This window comes from Danio aesculapii, chromosome 5, assembly GCF_903798145.1.
Source record: "Danio aesculapii chromosome 5, fDanAes4.1, whole genome shotgun sequence".
In the NCBI taxonomy this organism is placed as follows: Eukaryota; Metazoa; Chordata; class Actinopteri; order Cypriniformes; family Danionidae; genus Danio; species Danio aesculapii.
In genome coordinates, this window is record NC_079439.1 from 8,894,536 (window position 1) to 8,916,971 (window position 22,436).

The 22,436-nt window shown below is 33.9% G+C and overlaps 2 protein-coding genes across 2 annotated transcripts in view; one reads left to right on the forward strand and one right to left on the reverse strand.

Moving 5' to 3' along the window:
- lifra (LIF receptor subunit alpha a) overlaps positions 1–9,361 on the reverse strand; it is a 71,184-nt gene extending 61,823 nt beyond the window's left edge. The window contains exon 1 of the mRNA XM_056457328.1: positions 9,182–9,361. The gene's annotated coding sequence lies outside the window, so the exon portion shown is untranslated. The remainder of the gene's footprint in view (positions 1–9,181) is intronic.
- Positions 9,362–12,409: 3,048 nt separating this feature from the next.
- osmr (oncostatin M receptor) overlaps positions 12,410–22,436 on the forward strand; it is a 42,542-nt gene continuing 32,515 nt past the window's right edge. Inside the window, exons 1-3 of the mRNA XM_056457329.1 lie at positions 12,410–12,507; positions 16,825–16,973; positions 17,062–17,200. Of these exons, the coding sequence (XP_056313304.1) occupies positions 12,435–12,507; positions 16,825–16,973; positions 17,062–17,200 (361 nt within the window). The 5' untranslated portion in view covers positions 12,410–12,434. The remainder of the gene's footprint in view (positions 12,508–16,824; positions 16,974–17,061; positions 17,201–22,436) is intronic.

Sequence of the window (22,436 nt, forward strand, 5' to 3'; positions counted from 1 at the left end):
GTAGGACTGCACAATATATCGTTTCAGCATCGATATTAAAATTAATATCACAGGGTGTGATTTGGGTTTATAGGTGACCAGGAGCCATCTTTTTTTTTTTTTTTTTAATAAAGTGGAAGTCTGCCTTTATCTGCCTGTGTTTTTAAGGCCTGTGACAGTATGAACATTCCAAGAGAGGTTATAGCATTCAGGCACAAAAATTGTACCATTTGTAACTTCAATAAAGATACATTTTATTCATTATTTACTCAATGAAGATGATGCAGTGTTATTTTACATTTGATTTTTCCAATTTCTGTACTTGAATATTGTTCGACAAAACTGTTAAGCAACATTGCTTGTAATTTATTTATTATATTTATGTATGGTTCAATCTCCTATTGCAATCAATCTGTGTAATAGATATAAATGATGGCCACTTTCCAAATAGACGGAAGGCATCTGGTGAAGTTGTATTGATATCGCAATATTTAAATCACTGAAAAATTAAACATCGCAATGTCAGATTTTTCCAATATCGTTGCAGACCTAGTTCAAACTAAAATGAAGCTTAACAGCTAGCCAGCTAATCCAGCTTCATGGCTTCAGGTGTTAATCTTACCTAGACAAAACAAAGGCACTGGCATACAGTATTTTAAGGTAAGGTTAAAGGTTTCCTTAAACAGATTTGACTTACATTTTAGTCTAGGACTAGGCTCTTGATCAATATACAAAATTATGTCAATCATTAATTCATGTAATGATCACTTCATTGCAAAAAGTACAAACATAGATGTCACTACTTTGAAAAAGTACATTTTATTGAGATATCTGTGCAGATTTCCATCACCCTTTTAAAATATCGCTTGAAATGAGCACGAATTTGCACAAAAAGGTGTACACACACTTGAGGTGGTTTTGAACTTGTGTGAAAAAGTGATAATGTGAATAATGAAAGATGTAAATAAATTAGCCGAATAAACTCAGATATAATGAACATTATACACACATGACCAATCAGCTGTCTCTATAATGCTTGCCTTGTTTACTGTTGGGTACTATAGGTTACCACTATTACAATCAGATACTCTAACAAATTAAAGGTGCAGTAGATGGTTGTTTTCAGAAACATTTTTGTCGTGCTGGTTGAAAGTCTCTTCACATTGCAATAGTAATGATTAAAGTAAATGATCTAAATGTGTTTATATGTATTTTTATATTTTGGGTAAGGCATAAAACTAAAAAGTGTTCATCCAATTAAATATCATCAGGCCAATAATTCCCATAAATCTGATAAGTAGCCCAAACTGTCTGTCAGCAAATGTAGATTTGAACAACTGCAGCAGTTCACGCAGATCCGCCATTTGCGCAGACACGCTCGTTTACCTGCACATGAGAGACAGAGAGAGCAAAACAAATGCTCAATAAAAACTTGTTAAAATCCTGAATCAATATTGGAGTTACTTTTGCACGCTGGAGGAAGGACGACACCATGGCTGAAGGATTTCTTTTAGACGGGTAATGTTCTGTTTTAAAACTACTTTAGTCACGCAGAGCTTATGTAGATTGTGTTGTGTCACAAATGGGTTATATGCACAGAAGTGTTGTTCAGCCACTGAAATCTCCCGGTGAAAGATTGATGTGACTATTTTCAGTTTCATAAGGGTCTTTTACAGCATCGATAATGTAGATTTTATTTAGTTTAACAACAGAACATCAGTAAATAGCGCTATTCAGCCTAGATTGCATTACTGAGCTGAAGTTGGTTTTATATTCACATCACATTGGTTTATTTTTGAACAATGACAGCCTGTGACGCACTTCCTACATTGTTTACCATGCTACTTTGAATATTTGGTCTATAGAGTTCATCCCATACTCATCACCTTAATTTTTTAAATTGTTTAGTTAAACAATCAGTTCAAGTAAAGTTGAACTGAAACTTATAAAAGTGACAAAAAGCAAATAATTACTAAAGCCTAATCTACCAAGTGATTCTAAAATAAAGTAAAATAACAATGACGATGAGCCAAATTCTGAAGGTATTGGGAAAAATAACATTGCGATATTTTGTTAGTCTGCGATACATATTGCGATATGAATGTAATTTCGCATTTCAACAGATTACTTGAATATCTCCATTTAAAAAGAATTGATAATTTTAGATCGATTTGGTGGATTCTGTAGCAGAGTGCATCTACGTAAAATCTAATAAACAAATAAAAAGCATATATACAATAAATGTTACAATTGAAACAAATGGCGTTTTATTATTTTCCAAGTCTAACATTTGTTACGTTCGCTTGCAGAACGTATTTTGGATATGTGTGTGGGTTTGTTTGTATGTGGGTGTGTCGTTTCATGCGTGTGTTACAGGTACGAACGGCATTGGAGGATGCGCATTTCGTGCTGATGACGTTGGCCGCTGACGCTGGGTTTGCGCCACCAATCACTGGTCGGCGTAGAGTTTAAAAGCTGAGCCCAAAATGCAAAGGCGATCTCTCTATCACTTTCCATCTCTCGCTCCTTCTCGCTCTAACTCTTTCTGTGGGTCTCAGTGAGGACAGTCTCTCTTGCGAGGGCTAGTCTAAGAGAATGTGTTTTGCTTGTGTTTAATGCTCTTGTCTAAACTTTTGAGATTTGAAAGTGCAACGTGTTTGCTTGTGAACTTGTCCAGTTAACTGATGTGTTTGAGTGATACCTTGGAGAGGGTGTAAGAGTGAGTAAGTCGTGCGATATACATATACAACACCGAGATTCATCTTTGTATTAGTTCATTAGGTTCAGGAGAATGTGCTGCTTTGTAGTTAGAGTAGTTTAGTTAAGACATTTGGTACGTTGAAGATGTTTCTTTTCATATTTAGTTTAGTTTGTTGTTCTATTTATTTCTTTGATTTAAGCATATCTAACTACTTCCTCTCCCCCCAGGTAATTCATCATTTATTTATTGTAAATATTTTTCTTTCACTGTGTAATATAGTTTCACTGGAAGTATGGGCAAGAAACAATTGCAGTGATATTTGGTTCTTCAGTCGTTTCTTTCTCCCTCCATTTGTTACACACACACTCAACTATTATATGTTATGTCAAATAACCTTAGTTTAATAATAACATCTAAGGACGCAACACATTCATTCATTCATTTTCTTTTTTCGGCTTAGTCCCTTTAATAAATCTGGGGTCGCCACAGCGGAATGAATCGGCAACTTATCCGGCACATGTTTTACGCAGCGGATGCCCTTCCAGTCGCAACCCATCTCTGGGAAACATCCATACACACACACTACGGACAATTTAGCGTACCCAACTCTCCTATATGCATGTCTTTGGACTGTGGGGGAAACCGGAGCACCCGGAGAAAACCCACGCGAACGCAGGGAGAACATGCAAACTCCACACAGAAACGCCAATTAACCCAGCCGAGGCTCGAACCAGCGACCTTCTTGCTGTGAGGCGACAGCACTACATACTGCGCCACTGCGCCGCCCTAAGTCTAACAGTAATTGAATAATAAAAATAATTCAATAAAATCAATCGTTATTTAAGGTACTAATGGTACAATTTAGTATGGCTGCATGCTTTTAAATCTGTCACATGCCTCAAAAACACATTGCAAATCCTGACGATGTGACTATTGCGAATGATCACATTGTGATATCGATGCTGAAATGATATATATTGTGCAGCTCTACATCAAAACACATATTATCTGTGATAAATATCTGTGTGACCCGGTCATTTTTCTGTGAGGCATGACTCAACAGATCTGGAACACCGAGATCTCAGAAATCAGATTAACACACAGACAGTCCACCAGAAACTAAAATCCTGTCATCCATATTAACTCATTTCAAACCTGCAGAGATATTCAGCATAAAATGAGATTCACTAATCATCCACTTCCATCACATTAAAATATGCAACAAAACAGAACGGTGTAACTGTTTTTAGACAGTAACATTCTGCCTGACATCTCCATGAGTAAACAATACAACAACAGAAAAAAAATATGTCTCAAGGCCAAGACCGCAACATCCAGACTCCAATTCTGGTAATTATGGAGTGCTGGTTGTGTTTACTTACAGTTCAAAAGGGATCTCATAGGTACAAATCTGTTGTGTAATGCCTTACTCACTCATTCATAGAGTGAAATAGACAACACCACAAGCAATAGTACAAGGAGGTGTATCATCAGTGGAAATTGTCCTGTAATTGTTGACTCACAATGAAACCTTCTAATGTGTGGACTAATTCACAACAATGCAGCAAAATCATAACATTAATTGATGCATGTCATTTTCCTTCAGCTTAGTCCCTTATTTATTAGGGGTCATTACAACAGAATGAACCACCAACTATTCCAGCAAATGTTTTACACAGCGGATGCCCTTCCAGCCGCAACCCAGTACTGGGAAACACCCAAACACTTATTCATACACACCCAGAGCACAGTGTTTTTTTCTCTTCTGCAGTATAAAAGATACCATGATACTACCATGCACTATATGATCATTTATACCTTGACGTAGGATTGTCACAACACTGGAATGTGTTACCAATCGATACTGGAATTTTAAAAACATTTGAGCGCGTTCTTAAATACCGCTCATTCGCCATTGTGTTCACATGCTCAACAGAAATCACTGTAATTGGCCGTGAAGGTCATCAGTTCACCGAACTCACCGCAGGAGAGTTACGGAGTACGGAGTGTTACAACAGATACAGGGACACAAGAGTGTTTTAAAGCTAGGACTTATCAGCGGATCACTCAAATGTTCCAGGAAAAGGATGTTTTTAAAATTTCAGTTTCCATTAGTACTTAATTCCAGTATCGTGAAAACCCTATATCTTGACGTGCAACTTATTTCACCCAAAAATTAAATCCTGATCCTGATCAGAAATCCTGTTCAACGCTAAGGACATTTTCTACTGGCCCGACTAGACCAGCGGTTCAGATTTTTACTTGCCCTGCCAAAATTTTCACTGGCCCCATGAAATAAATAAAAAATAGCTATTTCTTAGCCACATATTTTAAATAATGTGTCAAAAATAATGTCTGTGAATCTAGAATTTAAATATTTTTAAAATGTTAAAATATTTAGCAGTAAAATATAACGGTATAAAAATGTGCAGGTATTTTATTGCAAAACAAAAGGTGGCTGATTAAAAGTTTCCTTTTAGCCTCATAATTTGATGTTGCCGTCATGTTGCCGTCTCTTCACTGTACTGGTTTTTAGCAGGTTGTCGAAAAAAAAAAAAAAAGAATGTGCTCTCAACATCCAATCAGATAAAAGGAACCAAGAAGCAATATGGTGTTTACGACTTCACAGAAAAGGTAGCATTTAAAGACCTTAAAGCACAAATTGTTTCTCGATTCTAAGACTGTATTTGAATGCAATTGACAAATAGTAGGAGGCAAATTAAAATTTTATGACAAGGCAGCACTTGCCTGATCGGGCCAGAAACGATTCTCTCTACTGTCCCGAACATCTCTCCTGCTGGCCCCGGGCCATCGGGCAGTCCTTATACTTGAGCCTTGCTGTTGTTAATTTACCCACACATAGCCCATGTTAACATAGGTGCCTTTTTCTTCAAAGTAACATTAAAGATGCTTATATATAAGGAGATTAAAAAATTAGTGCTGCACTATATTGGAAAAACATTGAAACATTTAGATGTTCTACAATAGTAGCCAACATTTGAAGTGGATCAAAAAAAAAGTTTATGAAAATTGTCTAAAAATATTAAACACCCAGTCTTGTTTAAAACAAATTTGATCAACTTTTTGATCTTATGTGACTGTGTGTGAAAAATGCACCAGATAACTCGAATTTAGATTTTGTGTGTACAGTGCTCAGCATATATGATACGAGAACACCAAATCTCTCATTTAAATTCTTTTTTTTTCTCTAGGATGCTTTACAATATTATTTTTGTGCATATACATTATATTAGTCAGTTCTGAAGCCAAATTTGGAACTAATCTAACAAAATAACGGTCCAAAATTAGCAGCTCAAGTTTATATGTTAGGCAAAAATAGTAAATAAACATTTTAAAAAGAGCGAAAAATAAAAAAAAACAAAATATGTAAGATTTTGTTGAAATTTGTAGTTTTGTTTGTAATATTTTGCATGAATTCAAATGTATTATATTTCTATTAAACAAAGATGTTCGAAAACTAAAATCTAATTTTAATATGTGCACCACAATATATTACATACATTCACTGAGAAATGGATAAAAAAATATTCATTTGCAAAATGGGGTGTGCTCATTTATGCAGAGCATTGTATATTTGCATAAAACAACAAATGACAAGCATAGAAAAATATAACACCCTTACAGAATAAATAAAGAGTTTTTACTTGAGATTACACATCCTGCGCTCCTGAGAGTGTTGCAAGATACACGCATTGCAATGTCGGTGCTGAAATCATATCTTTTGCAACACTTAGTAAATAAAATGTCAACAGCTACCAACACTAACAAAATGAATAGCCATGGAGGTTTCTGAGTGAAAATACAAACATATAATATTTAGCAGAATGATCAGTCTGTGCAAGAAACTGAACATTATTTACAACATAAATCCACAGCATCAACAAACAATTCTAAGCATGTTGACAACTGGAGCAGTTTCAGTAATTTAATAAGACCCCATTATATTTTCAGGAGCCATGGGCATTAATGTTGTTTTGCTTATTTGTTTTCAGGGTTTTTGACTCCCAAAGTGTCCTCAGTCTTTTTTGTATCTCACAGAACCTAGGTTTCAGCTGAAAGTCTAAAATAAAAGTCAGCCATATTTAGGGATAGCCTGAGGTTGAGATAACAAATTTACATTTTTAGGTGAAGAACCTCTCAAAACACCAATAAACAAGAACACAGCACTCATTCAGCACCATCATTCACATGAAAGCAACACTGTGCTAATGTTACATATGATAACTACATGAAAATTTGCATTGGTATTGTTTTTATTTGAGGAATTACTGCTGCACAAAACTAGGTAAACACGAATGATGCAAATTTTTCAGGGTTAAAATATACACTGATAAAGCAATGCCTCTAAAAAACTGCACACCATTACAGACCAGGGGGCAAAAAACAACAGAATTACATACAAATAGCTTTCATAAATTATGCAATATTATGCATGCAAGGATAGATAGATAGATAGATAGATAGATAGATAGATAGATAGATAGATAGATAGATAGATAGATAGATAGATAGATAGATAGACAGAGACTATACATAGATAGACGGAGAGAGGGAGAGATAGAGGGACGGACGGACAGATAGATAGATAAAAACGGTTTATAGATAGATAGATAGATAGATAGATAGATAGATAGATAGATAGATAGATAGATAGATAGATAGATAGATAGATAGATAGATAGATAGATAGATAGATAGATAGATAGATAGATAGATAGATAGATAGATAGATAGATAGATAGATAGATAGATAGATAGATAGATAGATAGATAGAAGAAACAAACAGCTAAATTCAGCAGATTTAAATGTAATGTCGTTGTTGAAAATGACCAGAACTCCTCTGATATCTTTAAAATCTCCCGGTTATATTCATGAAATGAACGGCTATCATTCGAATGGGTGCGTTTGGTTAAATTTTTACAAGTCATGGCCATTAATGTTGTTTTGCTTATTTGTTTTTGGGGTTTTTTGACTCTCAAAGTGTCTTCAGTCTTTTCTGCTCCACCCAGAATCTCAGATTCAGCTAAATGTCTTCTTTTATGCTTTTTCCAAGTCAAGTCAAGCCATATTTTGTGATAGCCTGAGGTTGAGAAAATTAACAACAAATTTTTATCTTTGAGTGAAGTATCTCTTTCAACACCATAAAACAAGAACCCAGCAGTCATTCAGCACTATGATTCACATAAACTGAGGTAAAGTTGGTTTTATATTTGCACATTCGTTCATTTCAATGGTCCCTATATTTGTTTACTGTGCTAATTTGAAAATTTGGTCTAAAATAGTATGCAAGTATGACTTCAAAACAATTAAATAGCACTATTTTACTGACTGTAAACAATGTTGTGCTTTAATAATTCAGTCATTGGCCGCTAATATGATCTCCCTATTAAGAATTTTCAAATAATTCTTATATTATTAGGGAGAAAGTCTCAATGTGCGAATATAAAACCAACTTTACTTCAATTTCACGTGAAAGCAACACTGCGCTAACGTTACATAGGATAATACATGAAAATTTGCATTGGTTTTGTTTTTATTTGAGGAATTACTGCAGCACATAACTAGATAAATAGAGGTAAAGTTGGTTTTATATTTGCACATTTCTTTATTTAGCAGTCTGTATTTTGTTTACCATGTTACTTTGAATATTCGGTCTGAATTAGCATGCAAGTATGACTTTAACAACAACATTAACACTATCTAATTCACTGTGAACAATGCAGTACTTTGATAGTCATTTGCTGCTAATATGATTACCCTACTTAGAATTTGCAAAAAATACTTTTCTGACATTTTTTTAAGGAGAATGTCTGAATATCCCAATATAAAACCGACTTTACCTCTATACTAGGTAAACATGAATAATGCAAAGTATTCAGGGTTAAAATATAAACCGACTCCTCTAAAGACTGCACACCATAACAGACCAGTAAAAACAACAAAATTATTTATGAAGAGCTTTCATAAATACCTGCATAGATAGATAGGTAGGTAGGTAGGTAGGTAGGTAGGTAGGTAGGTAGGTAGGTAGGTAGGTAGGTAGGTAGGTAGGTAGATAGATAGATAGATAGATAGATAGATAGATAGATAGATAGATAGATAGATAGATAGATAGATAGATAGATAGATAGATAGATAGATAGATAGATAGATAGATAGATAGATAGATAGACATATATACTAAGTAACGTTATGTAAACATATATAATCCCTTTAATCCCCCCGATTAGTTTAAACAAAACAAAACTAAAATAAAGATATTAAATTGTAATGACGTTGAAAATGACCAAAACTCCTCTGATAAATAAATAAAAGCCTAATGGTGAATTTCACCGCGAATCAAGTTAAATGCAGTCAATATGTAACGTTACTCATGAGACAAACAAACAAGACGTCACAAGTCTATACAGACAAACAGGGAGGACATCATCAACCCTTAAAAAACAACACAATACATATTCCCAAACTGTTAACGTTACCTTGAGGATTGTAGGATCCTGATATCTACGAAATCGGTCGGTTATATCCGAGAAATGAACGGTTACCATCCGAACGGATGTGTTTGGTTCAACGGCAGCACATGGCCTTCCAGACGGGGTGTTGAAAACTGGGGGACAGGACCAAATTCCCAGAATCGCTCCTGAATTTGGATCGGACGGATCTACTTTCGTTCATTATATGCGACAAACAAGTTTTCAGTCTCCAGGGGGCGACTGACGGCTCAAGACAGCAACCTCCGCATTCAAACTCCGTCATGTTTTTATATTATTGAAGGCATATTTATGCTAGTAAATATAACCGCTAAATCTATTCATTTCATTGTTTAATACATGACACATGTGTTAATAAACCCGCTTCGATTATGTCCATAAATGTATTAAATAAATCTCATTTCCCGATAATCACAAGCGACTGTGATTGGTTCGCGTCTTTCAGCGCTGAGAAATGTAACACGTACCATGTGACAGGGTTGTTCTTTAGTAGTAAAGCGGATTAATTTTGCACGAATAACAGTGTTATAGCCACTAATATTTATAATAATACTAATATTAATAATAATAATAATAGAGTAGTATTATTAAGTCGCTAAAAATTGCACAAATCAGACGCCATAGTCGGCTGCTAAGCCACGCCTATTTGTTCCTTTTTAAATGGTGATGCAGATTACTTATTTATTTCTGTGGATTTCTTGCTGGCCGGATGAAGGACTGGACTGCACTGGAGGTGATGGGACGGGCCTCATTGCGCAGCGGGGGCGGATTAGTGACGTGGGCGAAGGATCACTGAACCAAGACCCAAACTTGCGCACATGATTGAATCCATGGTTTTCATTATCAGTGAACAAAACTATGTTGACATTATACGATGACCACAGTCATAGTGACTAACAGCACATTAATATTTATTAGGTTTAACCGCAATTAATAACGTGGAAAATAATTAAGGGACAAGGTACTTCGTTCAAATGTAAAAGTATGTATATTGCTTATCGTTTTCAAGTATAAATTAGATATTAGGCCTAGATGTTTTAATAACAGCTACATTTACACTAAAATTATGTGAATCTATATATTAAATTGGCGGTTCATTCCGCTGTGGGACTAAGCCAAAAAGAAAATGAATGAATAAATACATATTAAATTAATTCAAACTAAATGTATTGAGTTTGTATATTTATCTAAAGGCTAAATAAATCCCAATTTATACAATTGTTTTTAAAATGTTTACTTTATTAAACGTGAATAAATGGAATTGAAGATGTCACAAATGTTTGAAATATAAACAAATGTGCAAGAATGCTAGTTTATGCAACCAGAATCAGAATCAGAATCAGTTTTATTGCCAAGTGTGCTTCACACACACAAGGAATTTGTTTTGGCTACAGAAGCTTCCAGTGTACATAAAGTGACAAGTGACAAAACAAAATAAATCTGAAAAAAAAAAGATGAACATTAAACAGATGCAGTTAGTCAAGAACCTGGATGTTGAGAGCCTGGATGTTGAGAACCAACTATTGATAATATACTGTATTTATACATTTTCTTTTTATAAAAATCTTTGAAAGTCAAAATAAATGTGATGTAATGTGAATGTAATAAATATTTTGCAAATAAATGGATAAATTAGACTGTAATGATATATTTTACAAATAAATACGCGTTTTATTAATCCCTAAATTAATTTGATATCTATCTATATATATATATATATATATATATATATATATATATATATATATATATATATATATATATATATATATACATACATACATACATACAGTTGAAGTCAGAATTATTAGCCCCCCTTTGAATTTATTTATGTTTTTATATTTCCCAAATTATAATTATCAGAGCAAGGAAATGTTCACAGTATGTCTGATAATATTTTTCCTTCTGGAGAAAGTCTTATTTGTTTTATTTAGGCTAGAATAAAAGCAGTTTTAATTTTTTTATATATATATATAATTACAAAATTAAATGTATTTTATAAATACATTTGTAATTTAACAAATATTTTTAAAATAACTATAACACAAGAATTTTAAGATTGTTTCATGTCAAAAGAGCTGTAGAGTGTATTCACAGACACTGACCATGCTTTATGTCTAAAATATATTTTAAAATATATTAATGTCGCTGTAAATTACTATAAAAAGCTGCTTTTATAGCAGAGATGCCCAAACTAAAAACGTTGGCCCATGCTAATCTTTGATTTGGCCCACCATCTCATTTGAGAAGAGAATGAGAATGATGGGGAAGTTCACTGAAAAAAAGTGTTGCATGCAAAACTGTTGCAAACAATTTATTTGTGTTGAATTTAAACAAACAAATTAAATTGAGCAATGTTCAACTTAATTTGTTTGTTTAAATTCAACACAAATAAATTGTTTACAACCACTTCACGTAAAAAAATTGTGTAAATTCAAGCAATCATCTTTGAATTATTTTTTTCAGTGTTGTTGGGACAGAGATCCTCATTTCCAATTTACTGTAACCTTTTGTTTCTTTTGTAATTTCTTTTGTTTTGTAAATTATTCAGATTTTTAAATACTGCCACCTGACAGATAGAGGGCGATGCACAAAACATCGGCAAGCAAATCAAGGTAAAGGCAGGTGCAGTAGTGTATTTAGCATTGAATTCCATTTTGTTATAGCATTATGTTTTTACTGCAATAAGTTCATTGTAAAAATGTTTAAAACATTTAAAACAAATGTAAAAAACATACTGCATTACCAAATTTATTGTCTTTTTAAATATTAGAAAATAAATTAGTTGTGGAAACTTTAAACTAATACAGTTTTGTATTTAACTTTGGGCCACAGCCCTCAAAAAAGTTTGGTTTTTGCCCCTTCAAAAGAAAGTGTGGGCACCCCTGCTTTACAGGAAGCTTAGGAAGCATTTCCATCAATGCTCTGTAGATGGAGCTCTGCTCATATTTATAAATGGTGCATTTTTTTTAATTAATCTTTAATTATTAAATGCAGTAGGTTACACCACGTTATAAATGCATATATGACTTATCACATTGAACCTTCTGTCCTTTCCTCAGTGATTTCTGGATTAATTAACATTAAGCACCTACATCTATGACTCAGGCTATAAATCTTGAGGTTTTATTTCTTTAACCTCAAACGGAAGGCAGCAGTAGGAGGAGAACTCTAACGGTTCATATATTCATAAAGCCTTCAACACATTGACAGAAACAGAGAAGACTTGAACATCCTCAAAATGATTATCTACTGGACGACGATGCTAACCATTTTCATCATGTCGGATAAAGTCAAAGGCTGGAATTCTTCAGGTCAGATATTCAAGGCTAAATAATCAGGAGGATGCTTTCAAATCCACTCCACATGAAGAAAATACTACAGTACTTTTTCTATTTTTTTAATCTACAAACGATAAACTGTAATAAATATTTAGTTTACTTCATATTTTTACTACACTTGTGTATTGTAGTATAGTGTAGTGTATTGTGTAGTGTCTATAGTTGTAGAAAACTACAGTATTAAGGACATTTTCAGTGCTGGGTAAAGTCATTTCTTAAAAGTAGCTCAGATATTACAATATTGACTCACTTTTTTAAGTAAACGTATAAAATTGTGTGCTGGGTAAAGTCATTTCTTAAAAGTAGCTCAGATATTACAATATTGACTCACTTTTTTAAGTAAACGTACTGTATAAAATTGTGTGCTGGGTAAAGTCATTTCTTAAAAGTAGCTCAGATATTACAATATTGACTCACTTTTTTAAGTAAACGTACTGTATAAAATTGTGTGCTGGGTAAAGTCATTTCTTAAAAGTAGCTCAGATATTACAATATTGACTCACTTTTTTAAGTAAACGTATAAAATTGTGTGCTGGGTAAAGTCATTTCTTAAAAGTAGCTCAGATATTACAATATTGACTCACTTTTATTTTAAGTAAACGTATAAAATTGTGTGCTGGGTAAAGTCTTTTTTTTTAAAGTAAAGCTAACATTGAGTCACTTTTTAAAATAAAGGTTAACTAAATGTGTGCATGCAGGGTAAAGTCATTTTTTTAAATATAATATATATAAATATAATATGTTATAATATAATATATTAGAATATGAGTCACTTTATTAAAGTAACGTTAACTAAATGTGGTTTGGGTGAAGTCTTTTTTTTAAGTATAGCTAATATATTTCAATATTATGTCTTCTTTTTAAAGTAAAGTTAATTAAATATGTGCTGGGTAAAGTCATTTTTAAAGTAGCTAATATATAACAGTATGAGTTGCTTTTTAAAGTAACGTTAATTAAATATGTGCTGGGTAAAGTCACTTTTTAAAGTAGCTAATATATAACAGTATGAGTTGCTTTTAAAAGTAACGTTAACTAAATATGTGCTGGGTTAAGTCATTTTTTAAAGTAGCTAATATATTACAATATAAGTCATTCTTTTTAAGTAACGTTAACTAATTATGTGCTGGGTAAAGTCACTTTTTAAAGTAGCTAATATATAACAGTATGAGTTGCTTTTAAAAGTAACGTTAACTAAATATGTGCTGGGTTAAGTCATTTTTTAAAGTAGCTAATATATTACAATATAAGTCATTCTTTTTAAAGTAACGTTAACTAAATATGTGCTGGGTAAAGACACTTTTTAAAGTAGCTAATATATAACAGTATGAGTTGCTTTTTTAAGTAACGTTAACTAAATATGTGCTGGGTAAAGTCATTTCTTAAAAGTAGCTCAGATATTACAATATTGACTCACTTTTTTAAGTAAACGTATAAAATTGTGTGCTGGGTAAAGTCATTTCTTAAAAGTAGCTCAGATATTACAATATTGACTCACTTTTTTAAGTAAACGTACTGTATAAAATTGTGTGCTGGGTAAAGTCATTTCTTAAAAGTAGCTCAGATATTACAATATTGACTCACTTTTTTAAGTAAACGTACTGTATAAAATTGTGTGCTGGGTAAAGTCATTTCTTAAAAGTAGCTCAGATATTACAATATTGACTCACTTTTTTAAGTAAACGTACTGTATAAAATTGTGTGCTGGGTAAAGTCATTTCTTAAAAGTAGCTCAGATATTACAATATTGACTCACTTTTTTAAGTAAACGTATAAAATTGTGTGCTGGGTAAAGTCATTTCTTAAAAGTAGCTCAGATATTACAATATTGACTCACTTTTATTTTAAGTAAACGTATAAAATTGTGTGCTGGGTAAAGTTTTTTTTTTTTAAAGTAAAGCTAATATTGAGTCACTTTTTAAAATAAAGGTTAACTAAATGTGTGCATGCAGGGTAAAGTCATTTTTTTAAATATAATATATATAAATATAATATGTTATAATATAATATATTAGAATATGAGTCACTTTATTAAAGTAACGTTAACTAAATGTGGTTTGGGTGAAGTCATTTTTTTAAGTAGCTAATATATTACAATATAACTCGCTTTTTAAAAGTAATGTTAACTAAATGTGTGTTGGGTAAAGTCATTTTTTTAAGTAGCTAATATTATTACAATATAACTCGCTTTTTAAAAGTAACGTTAACTAAATGTGTGTTGGGTAAAGTCATTTTTTATGTAGCTAATATTATTACAATATAACTCGCTTTTTAAAAGTAACGTTAACTAAATATGTGCTGGGTAAAGTCATTTTTTTAAGTAGCTAATATATTACAATATAACTCGCTTTTTAAAAATAACGTTAACTAAATTTGTGCTGGGTAAAGTAATTTTTAAAGTAGCTAATATATTACAATATGAGTCACTTTATTAAAGTAACGTTAACTAAATGTGTGCTGGGTAAAGTCTTTTTTTTAAGTAGCTCAGATGTTACAAAATTGACTCACTTTTTTTAAAAGTAAAGTTATATAATTGTGTGCTATAGGTAAAGTAATTTTTTAAAAAAGTATAGCTAATATAAGTCGCGTTTTTAAAGTAACAGTAACTAATTGTGTGCTGGGTAAAGTCATTTTTTAAAAAGTAGGTGATATATTACAATATGAGTTGTTTTTGTAAAGTAATGTTAACTAAATATGTGCTGGGTAAAGTCATTTTTTTAAGCAGCTAATATATTACAATATGAGTCACTTTATTAAAGTAACGTTAACTACTGTAAATGTTTGCTGGGTAAAGTCATTTTTTAAAAGTAGCTCAGATATTACAATATTGACTCACTTTTTTAAAAGTAAACTTATATAATTGTGTGTTAGATAAAGTAATTTTTTACAAAAAGATAGCTAATATAAGTCGCTTTTTAAAATAACAATAACTAAATAGGTAAATGGGTAAAGTAAATTTTTTTAAAGTAGCTAATATATTACAATACAGGTTTTTTTATTTTAAAGTAACTAACTAAATGTGTGCTGGGTAAAGTCATTTTTTAAAAGTAGCTAATATATTACAATACAAGTCATTTTTTATAAGTAACGTTAACTAAGTGTGTGCTCGGTAAAGTCACTTATTAAAAGTAGCTAATATATTACAATATAAGTCATTCTTCATAAGTAACGTTAACTAAGTGTGTGCTGGGTAAAGTCACTTTTTTTAAGTTTAGCTAATATATTACAGTATTGCGTTTTTTTTAAGTAACGTTAAATAAATGTGTGCTGGGTAAAGTCAATTTATAAAGTAGCTAATATATTACAATATTGCATCGCTTTTTTTAAAGTAACATTAACTAAACGTTTGCTGGGTAAAGTCATTTTTTAAAAATAGCTAATATATTACAATATAAGTCATTCTTTTTAAGTAACGTTAACTAAATATGTGCTGGGTAAAGTCATTTTTTATAGAAGCTAATATATTACAATATTATGTCTTCTTTTTAAAGTAACGTTAACTAAATGTGTGCTGGGTAAAGTCACTTTTTAAAGTAGCTAATATATTACAATACAAGTCATTCTTTTTAAGTAACGTTAACTAAATATGTGCTGGGTAAAGTCGTTTTTTAAAGTAGCTAATATATAACAGTATTAGTTGCCTTTTAAAGTAACGTTAATTAAATATGTGCTGAGTAAAGTCACTTTTTAAAGTAGCTAATATATAACAGTATGAGTTGTTTTTTAAAGTAATGTTAACTAAATATGTGCTGGGTAAAGTCTTTTTTTAAAGTAGCTAATATATAACAGTATTAGTTGCTTTTTAAAGTAATGTTAACTAAATATGTGCTGGGTAAAGTCATTTTTTAAAGTAGCTAATATATAACAGTATGAGTTGCTTTTTAAAGTAACGTTAATTAAATATGTGCTGGGTAAAGTCATTTTTTAAAGTAGCTAATATATTACAATATGAGTCACCTTTCTTAAAAGTAAATGTGCTGCTTAATTACTTTTTAAGGAAAGTAATGTGAAAGTATGTTGTGTTAAGATTACGATTACAGCTTTTATTGTGACAAATTACCTTTAAAAGTAATTTTCTAGCGCACTGGTCATTTTTGTGTCATCATAGAAATACCACATTTTATTAATTAGTAATAGTAAATAGTAAACTAATCCGTTTAAAAAACACAGCATTTACTATAAAATAATGTAGTATATCTTTCATATGGGACTGGTCAAACGTTTTGTTTTTTGTCTGGAATGCATGTACTGCATTTCTTCTAATATATAAGTTCATCTTAATATTTTCGACAGATATTACCTCTCCGCCAAACAATATCAAACTTCAAGCTTTGGACATGTGGAGACTTAAGATTGAGTGGACTATAAATCAAAACAAACAAAGCATTCAAGTGTATGAAATACAAGTTGGCCGCACAACAAACATGGATATTATCGACAGCGTGAGTGAACATTACTTTCACATTATGACTGAATTATTAATATCATTATTAATACACCATGAAGTAATTTGTGACTGTATATTGCCAGATGAATGTTAGCAGAGGATTAAACACAGTGATCTGGAGCTCTCAGCTGCCTCTGAACTGTGTAAATCACGCTGTCAGAATAAGACTCATCTCTGCAGCTTCAACATTCAGCTCCTGGAGTCCATGGAAAACCAACTATGGTAGGCATTTAAAGTTTAATCCAATTAAATAACAACAAAAATACTACAGAAATTAAAAGTAAATACTATTGTGTTTTTAACCATATTATACACTCTAATAAGGATTCCTTGAGGTTCCATAAACAACTGTGGTCGGTGGTCAGTTGGCCACGCTGCAAAAATTCTTTTCTTAGATTTGTTGTCTTGTTTATAGCCTAAATATCTCAAAATTCTTAAATTGAGAAGCATTTTCTAGACAAACAAAACATTTTGTCTTGTTTAAGAAATAATATGCTATTAGAGTAACTTTTTCCAAAATAATCAGAAAACACAATCTAAATAAAAGTAATCTTGTCAAAAGGAAAAACAAGATTATTTTGATAAAGTGTCTACTTTAACGTGTGGAAATGGTAAATGTCTATATATATATATATATATATATATATATATATATATATATATATATATATATATACACACACAGTTGAAGTCAGAATTATTAGCCCCCCTTTGAGTTTTCTTTTCTTTTTAAAACATTTCCCAAATGATGTTTAACAGAGCAAGGAAATTTTCACAGTATGTCTGATAATATTTTTTCTTCTGGAGAAAGTCTTAATTTTTTCATTTCGACTAGAATAAAAGCAGTTTTAAATTTTTTAAAAGCCATCTTTATACAATAACCATCGTTATACAATAACTTGCCTAATTACCCTAACCTGCCTAGTTAACCTAATTAAGATGTCTGCTCAGAAAACATAAACTAATATATGAAAAATACACTCATTTGACTTAAAAAATGACTAATTTACACAATCTTTCCTAAACAATTTTAGACAAAGTTTTAATATATTTGACTGAGTCATATTAATACATTTTCACTGAATGTGCCTCTTAATACGCAGTAAAATCTTATGATCACTAAATAATGACAACATACTTGTTAATATGTTAATCATGTTTCAGTTTTAGTTATGCAAGATTCAGTGATGTTTTTAAATAATTTTAAAATCAGAATCTTTTTTTTCAGACAAATTTTATGACATTTGGGCCTGTATGCATGCATGTATGTATGTATGTATGTATGTATGTATGTATGTATGTATGTATGTATGTATGCATGTTAAATATGCTGTTAAATATTTTATAAGCTATGCTGACAGTAACTTCCTCTTCTCATCCATGACGGTACTGGCTTTTCATGAGCCTGTTTCTGTGCCTCTTAACTGTCACTGATGAGTGTGCACTTCTGAGTATGTGTTGCTCAACCAATCTCACCATTTAAACAACATCAGGCCAACACGGACCTGTAAACGACCACTTAGACCATTGCAACACAACACAACTCAACTAATCACCTCAGCATAGCTTTGTGTAAAACACAAAAAATTACCAAATGTAATTTTTCCCAAGACAATCAAGAATGAATGATTATATAGTGTCATGGCTTTGCAATCAAAAAATGTGATTAGAATGAAAATCAATGGGGCAAAAACAGCCCCTAACATAACGAAAAGGTAGTCAATTTGCCTAAAGCGTATTGTTACATTTTTACATTTTTCGAAAGCATTTTTTCAAAATATGTGTCAAAATAAGGTTTGTTACCAAAAATCATTCCATTTGCTGAAACACAGAGAAAGTTGAGGCCAAATTAAGCCTCAAAATCAACCCAGAGTGGATCCCCAACAGCCCACACGGGGTTAATCGCAGTTGCCATAAGCATGCATAAAATCTTATTCATATTTATAGGAGCCATATTACTTTTCATTTAATTATAATGTTTATTTGTATACTGATTAGTTTGGGTTTCACAGTGACGTTTAATGTTTTAGTCACGTGAGCCTACCTGGCACCTGCTAGAGCAAATAAAGCGCGTGCACAATCACACAGGTGTTAGGAGGAGAGAAGGAGAGTGGGGTAGCTGTATTTTTTGTTGACCGCCACAGCACACGCAACAACGCCACAGCAACCGCAACAACCCTATACAATGCAATAATCAGCCCCACAGACAACAGGTATTTAACCCACAAATTGATGTTTTGTTTGTCATGTTTCAACTATATATATATAAAGTTTTGATAAAACATCTTGGACTCAGCGAGTCTGTCTAAGCCATCAGCGCGTCACAAATTAAAAGGATCCTCACTGCCTCTCTAACGACTTAAGGACAAATCAGGAAGTCGCAATAATATTCATGATGTTTCATATCATGATTATAAAGGTTTCATGACGCCCCCTTCAAGTAAAGTGTTACCATTTAGGGTACAGGACAACTGACAAATCAAATACTAATAGATTCAATCATTAATTTTCCTTCAGCTTAGTTCAATTCAATTCAAATTATTTATTTATTTTTTATTTTTACAATGTAGATCGTGTCAAATCAGCTTAACATAGAAGTTCTAGTAAACTGAAACTGCATCAGCCCAGTTTTCAGAGTTGAAGTTCAGTTTAGTTCAGTTCATTCATTTTCCTTTCGGCTTAGGGCCTACTCACACTATCTGAACCATGCCCAGGCCCGTTTCCCGGATCGTTTGAGAAGTGTGAGTGCTCTGAATCGGGCTCAGGCACGGTTCACTTGGCCGGCCCTGGCCCAGTTGGAAGAGGTGTGCCAGAGCGCGGTTTACTTGGGCTTTGGCGCGGTACGCTTGTGTGTGAGTGCAAAACGCACCAAAGCCCAAAACTGAAAGCGAGACTTGACTTTTAAGGGACTGTTTCATATGCGTTTATTAAACATTCTTACTGTTCAATGAATGCAAACTATCATAGTTTATTTAAGACGCAAACCCCTCACTGCACGAAAGCTCCGCAGCTTCAGCAAACCTCCTAATACCAGCAGCACGAGGACTTTATGATTGCTTATTAAGTGTCAAAAGTGGCGGATCTGTTCGGCGAAATATTTGACTGCGTGTCACTGCATGTCAAATGACTTAAACGACAATATAACTAAAGAAATGTCCACTGTGCTGAGTGAGAGCGCTTCTGACCAGCGCATCATCGATGTCGTAAGCGTGGCCAGGCCCGAATGTAATGTGAGTGCGGGCCGTCGGGGGAGACGGGAGGGAGGACAAGCGTGCTTTGGCCCGGTTCAAGGCAACTGTACATAGTGTGAGTGCGCCCTTAGTCCCTTTATTAATCTTGGGTCGCCACAGTGGAATGAAACGCCAATTTATCCAGCATATGTTTTACGCAGTGGATGCTCTTCCAGCTGCAACCGATCTCTGGGAAACATCCATACACACTCATTTACTATGGACAATTTAGCCTATCCAATTCACATACCACATGTCTTTGGCCTGTGGGGGAAACTGGAGCACTCGGAAACCCATGCGAACGTGGGGAAAACATGCAAACTTCACACAGAAATGCTGACACAGCTGAGGCTTGAACCAGCGACCTTCTTGCTGTGAGGTGACAGCTCTACCTACTGTGCCACCGTGTCGCCAACTAGTTCAGTTCAGTGTGGTTTAATTTTCACTGCTGAAAGTCCAAATACTGAAGAGCAAATTCATCCATGCGCAGCTCCACAAGTCCCAACCAAGCAAGCCAGTAGAGACAGTCCCTTATTTATCAGGGGTCACCTCAGTAGAATGAACCACCAACTATTCCAGCATTTTTTTATGCAGTGGATGTCCTTCCAGCCATAACCCAAATAGTGGGAAACACCCATACACAACACTTATGCACTACGGCCAATTTAGATTACCCAATTCACCTATAGCGCATGTGTTTGGACTTGTGGGGAAACCGGAGCACCCGGAGGAAACCCACACCCACACCAATACAGGGAGAATTAACACATCTCTTGACTCTGGTCTATTCCCTACTTCATTTAAGCAGGCTAGGGTAACCCCTCTGCTAAAGAAACCCAACCTGGATCAAACGCTACTTGAAAACTACCGACCGGTATCCCTGCTTCCATTCATGGCCAAGATTTTGGAGAAAGTAGTGTTCAATCAAGTCCTAGACTTTCTTACTCAAAACAACCTCATGGACAACAAGCAATCTGGCTTTAAGAAAGGCCACTCAACTGAGACTGCCCTGCTCTCGGTCGTGGAGGACCTCAGACTGGCTAAAGCAGACTCTAAATCATCTGTCCTCATCTTGCTGGATTTATCAGCTGCTTTTGACACTGTAAACCACCAGATCCTGCTATCTACGCTTGAGTCACTGGGCGTCACAGGCACTGTTATTCAATGGTTCAGTTCCTACCTCTCGGACAGGTCATTCAGGGTGTCGTGGAGGGGAGAGGTGTCCAACCTACAGCATCTATACACTGGGGTACCTCAGGGCTCTGTGCTTGGACCACTTCTCTTCTCTATCTACACGGCATCTTTAGGAACAGTCATCCAGAAACATGGTTTTTCCTACCACTGCTATGCTGATGACACCCAGCTATACCTCTCTTTCCACCCTGATGATCCCTCGGTTCCAGCTCGCATTTCAGCCTGCCTGTCAGACATTTCACTCTGGATGCAAGATCATCATCTCCAGCTTAACCTCATGAAAACGGAAATGCTTGAAGTCTCTGCCAACCCGACCCTTCACCATAACTTTTCAATCCAGATGGATGGAGCAACCATCACTGCATCCAAAATGGTAAAAAGCCTTGGAGTTACGATTGATGACCAACTGAACTTCTCTGACCACATTTCTAGAACTGCCCGATCTTGCAGATTCGCACTCTACAACATCAGAAAGGTCCGACCCTTCCTATCTGAACATACAGCTCAACTCATTGTTCAAGCTCTTGTCCTCTCCAAACTGGACTATTGCAACTCGCTGCTAGCCGGGCTACCAGCTAGTTCTATCAAACCTCTTCAGCTGCTTCAGAACGCAGCAGCACGAGTGGTCTTTGATGAACCCAAAAGAGCACATGTCACTCCGCTACTCACCCGTTTGCACTGGCTTCCAGTTGCTGCCCGCATCAAATTCAAAGCTCTGATGTTTGCTTACAAAGTGACCTCTAGCTGTGCTCCTTCGTATCTGCTCTCACTCCTGCAGATATATGTGCCCTCCAGAAACTTGCGTTCTGTGAATGAACGTCGCCTCGTTGTTCCATCCCAAAGAGGGAAGAAATCACTTTCCCGAACTCTCACATTCAATCTGCCCAGTTGGTGGAATGAACTCCCTAACTACATCAGAACAGCCGAGTCACTTGCTGTCTTCAAGAAACGACTAAAAACGCAACTGTTTAGTCTCCACTTTTCCTCCTAATCTGCAATTGCCTCTCTGGCTATACCACTAACTGAGCCCTCTT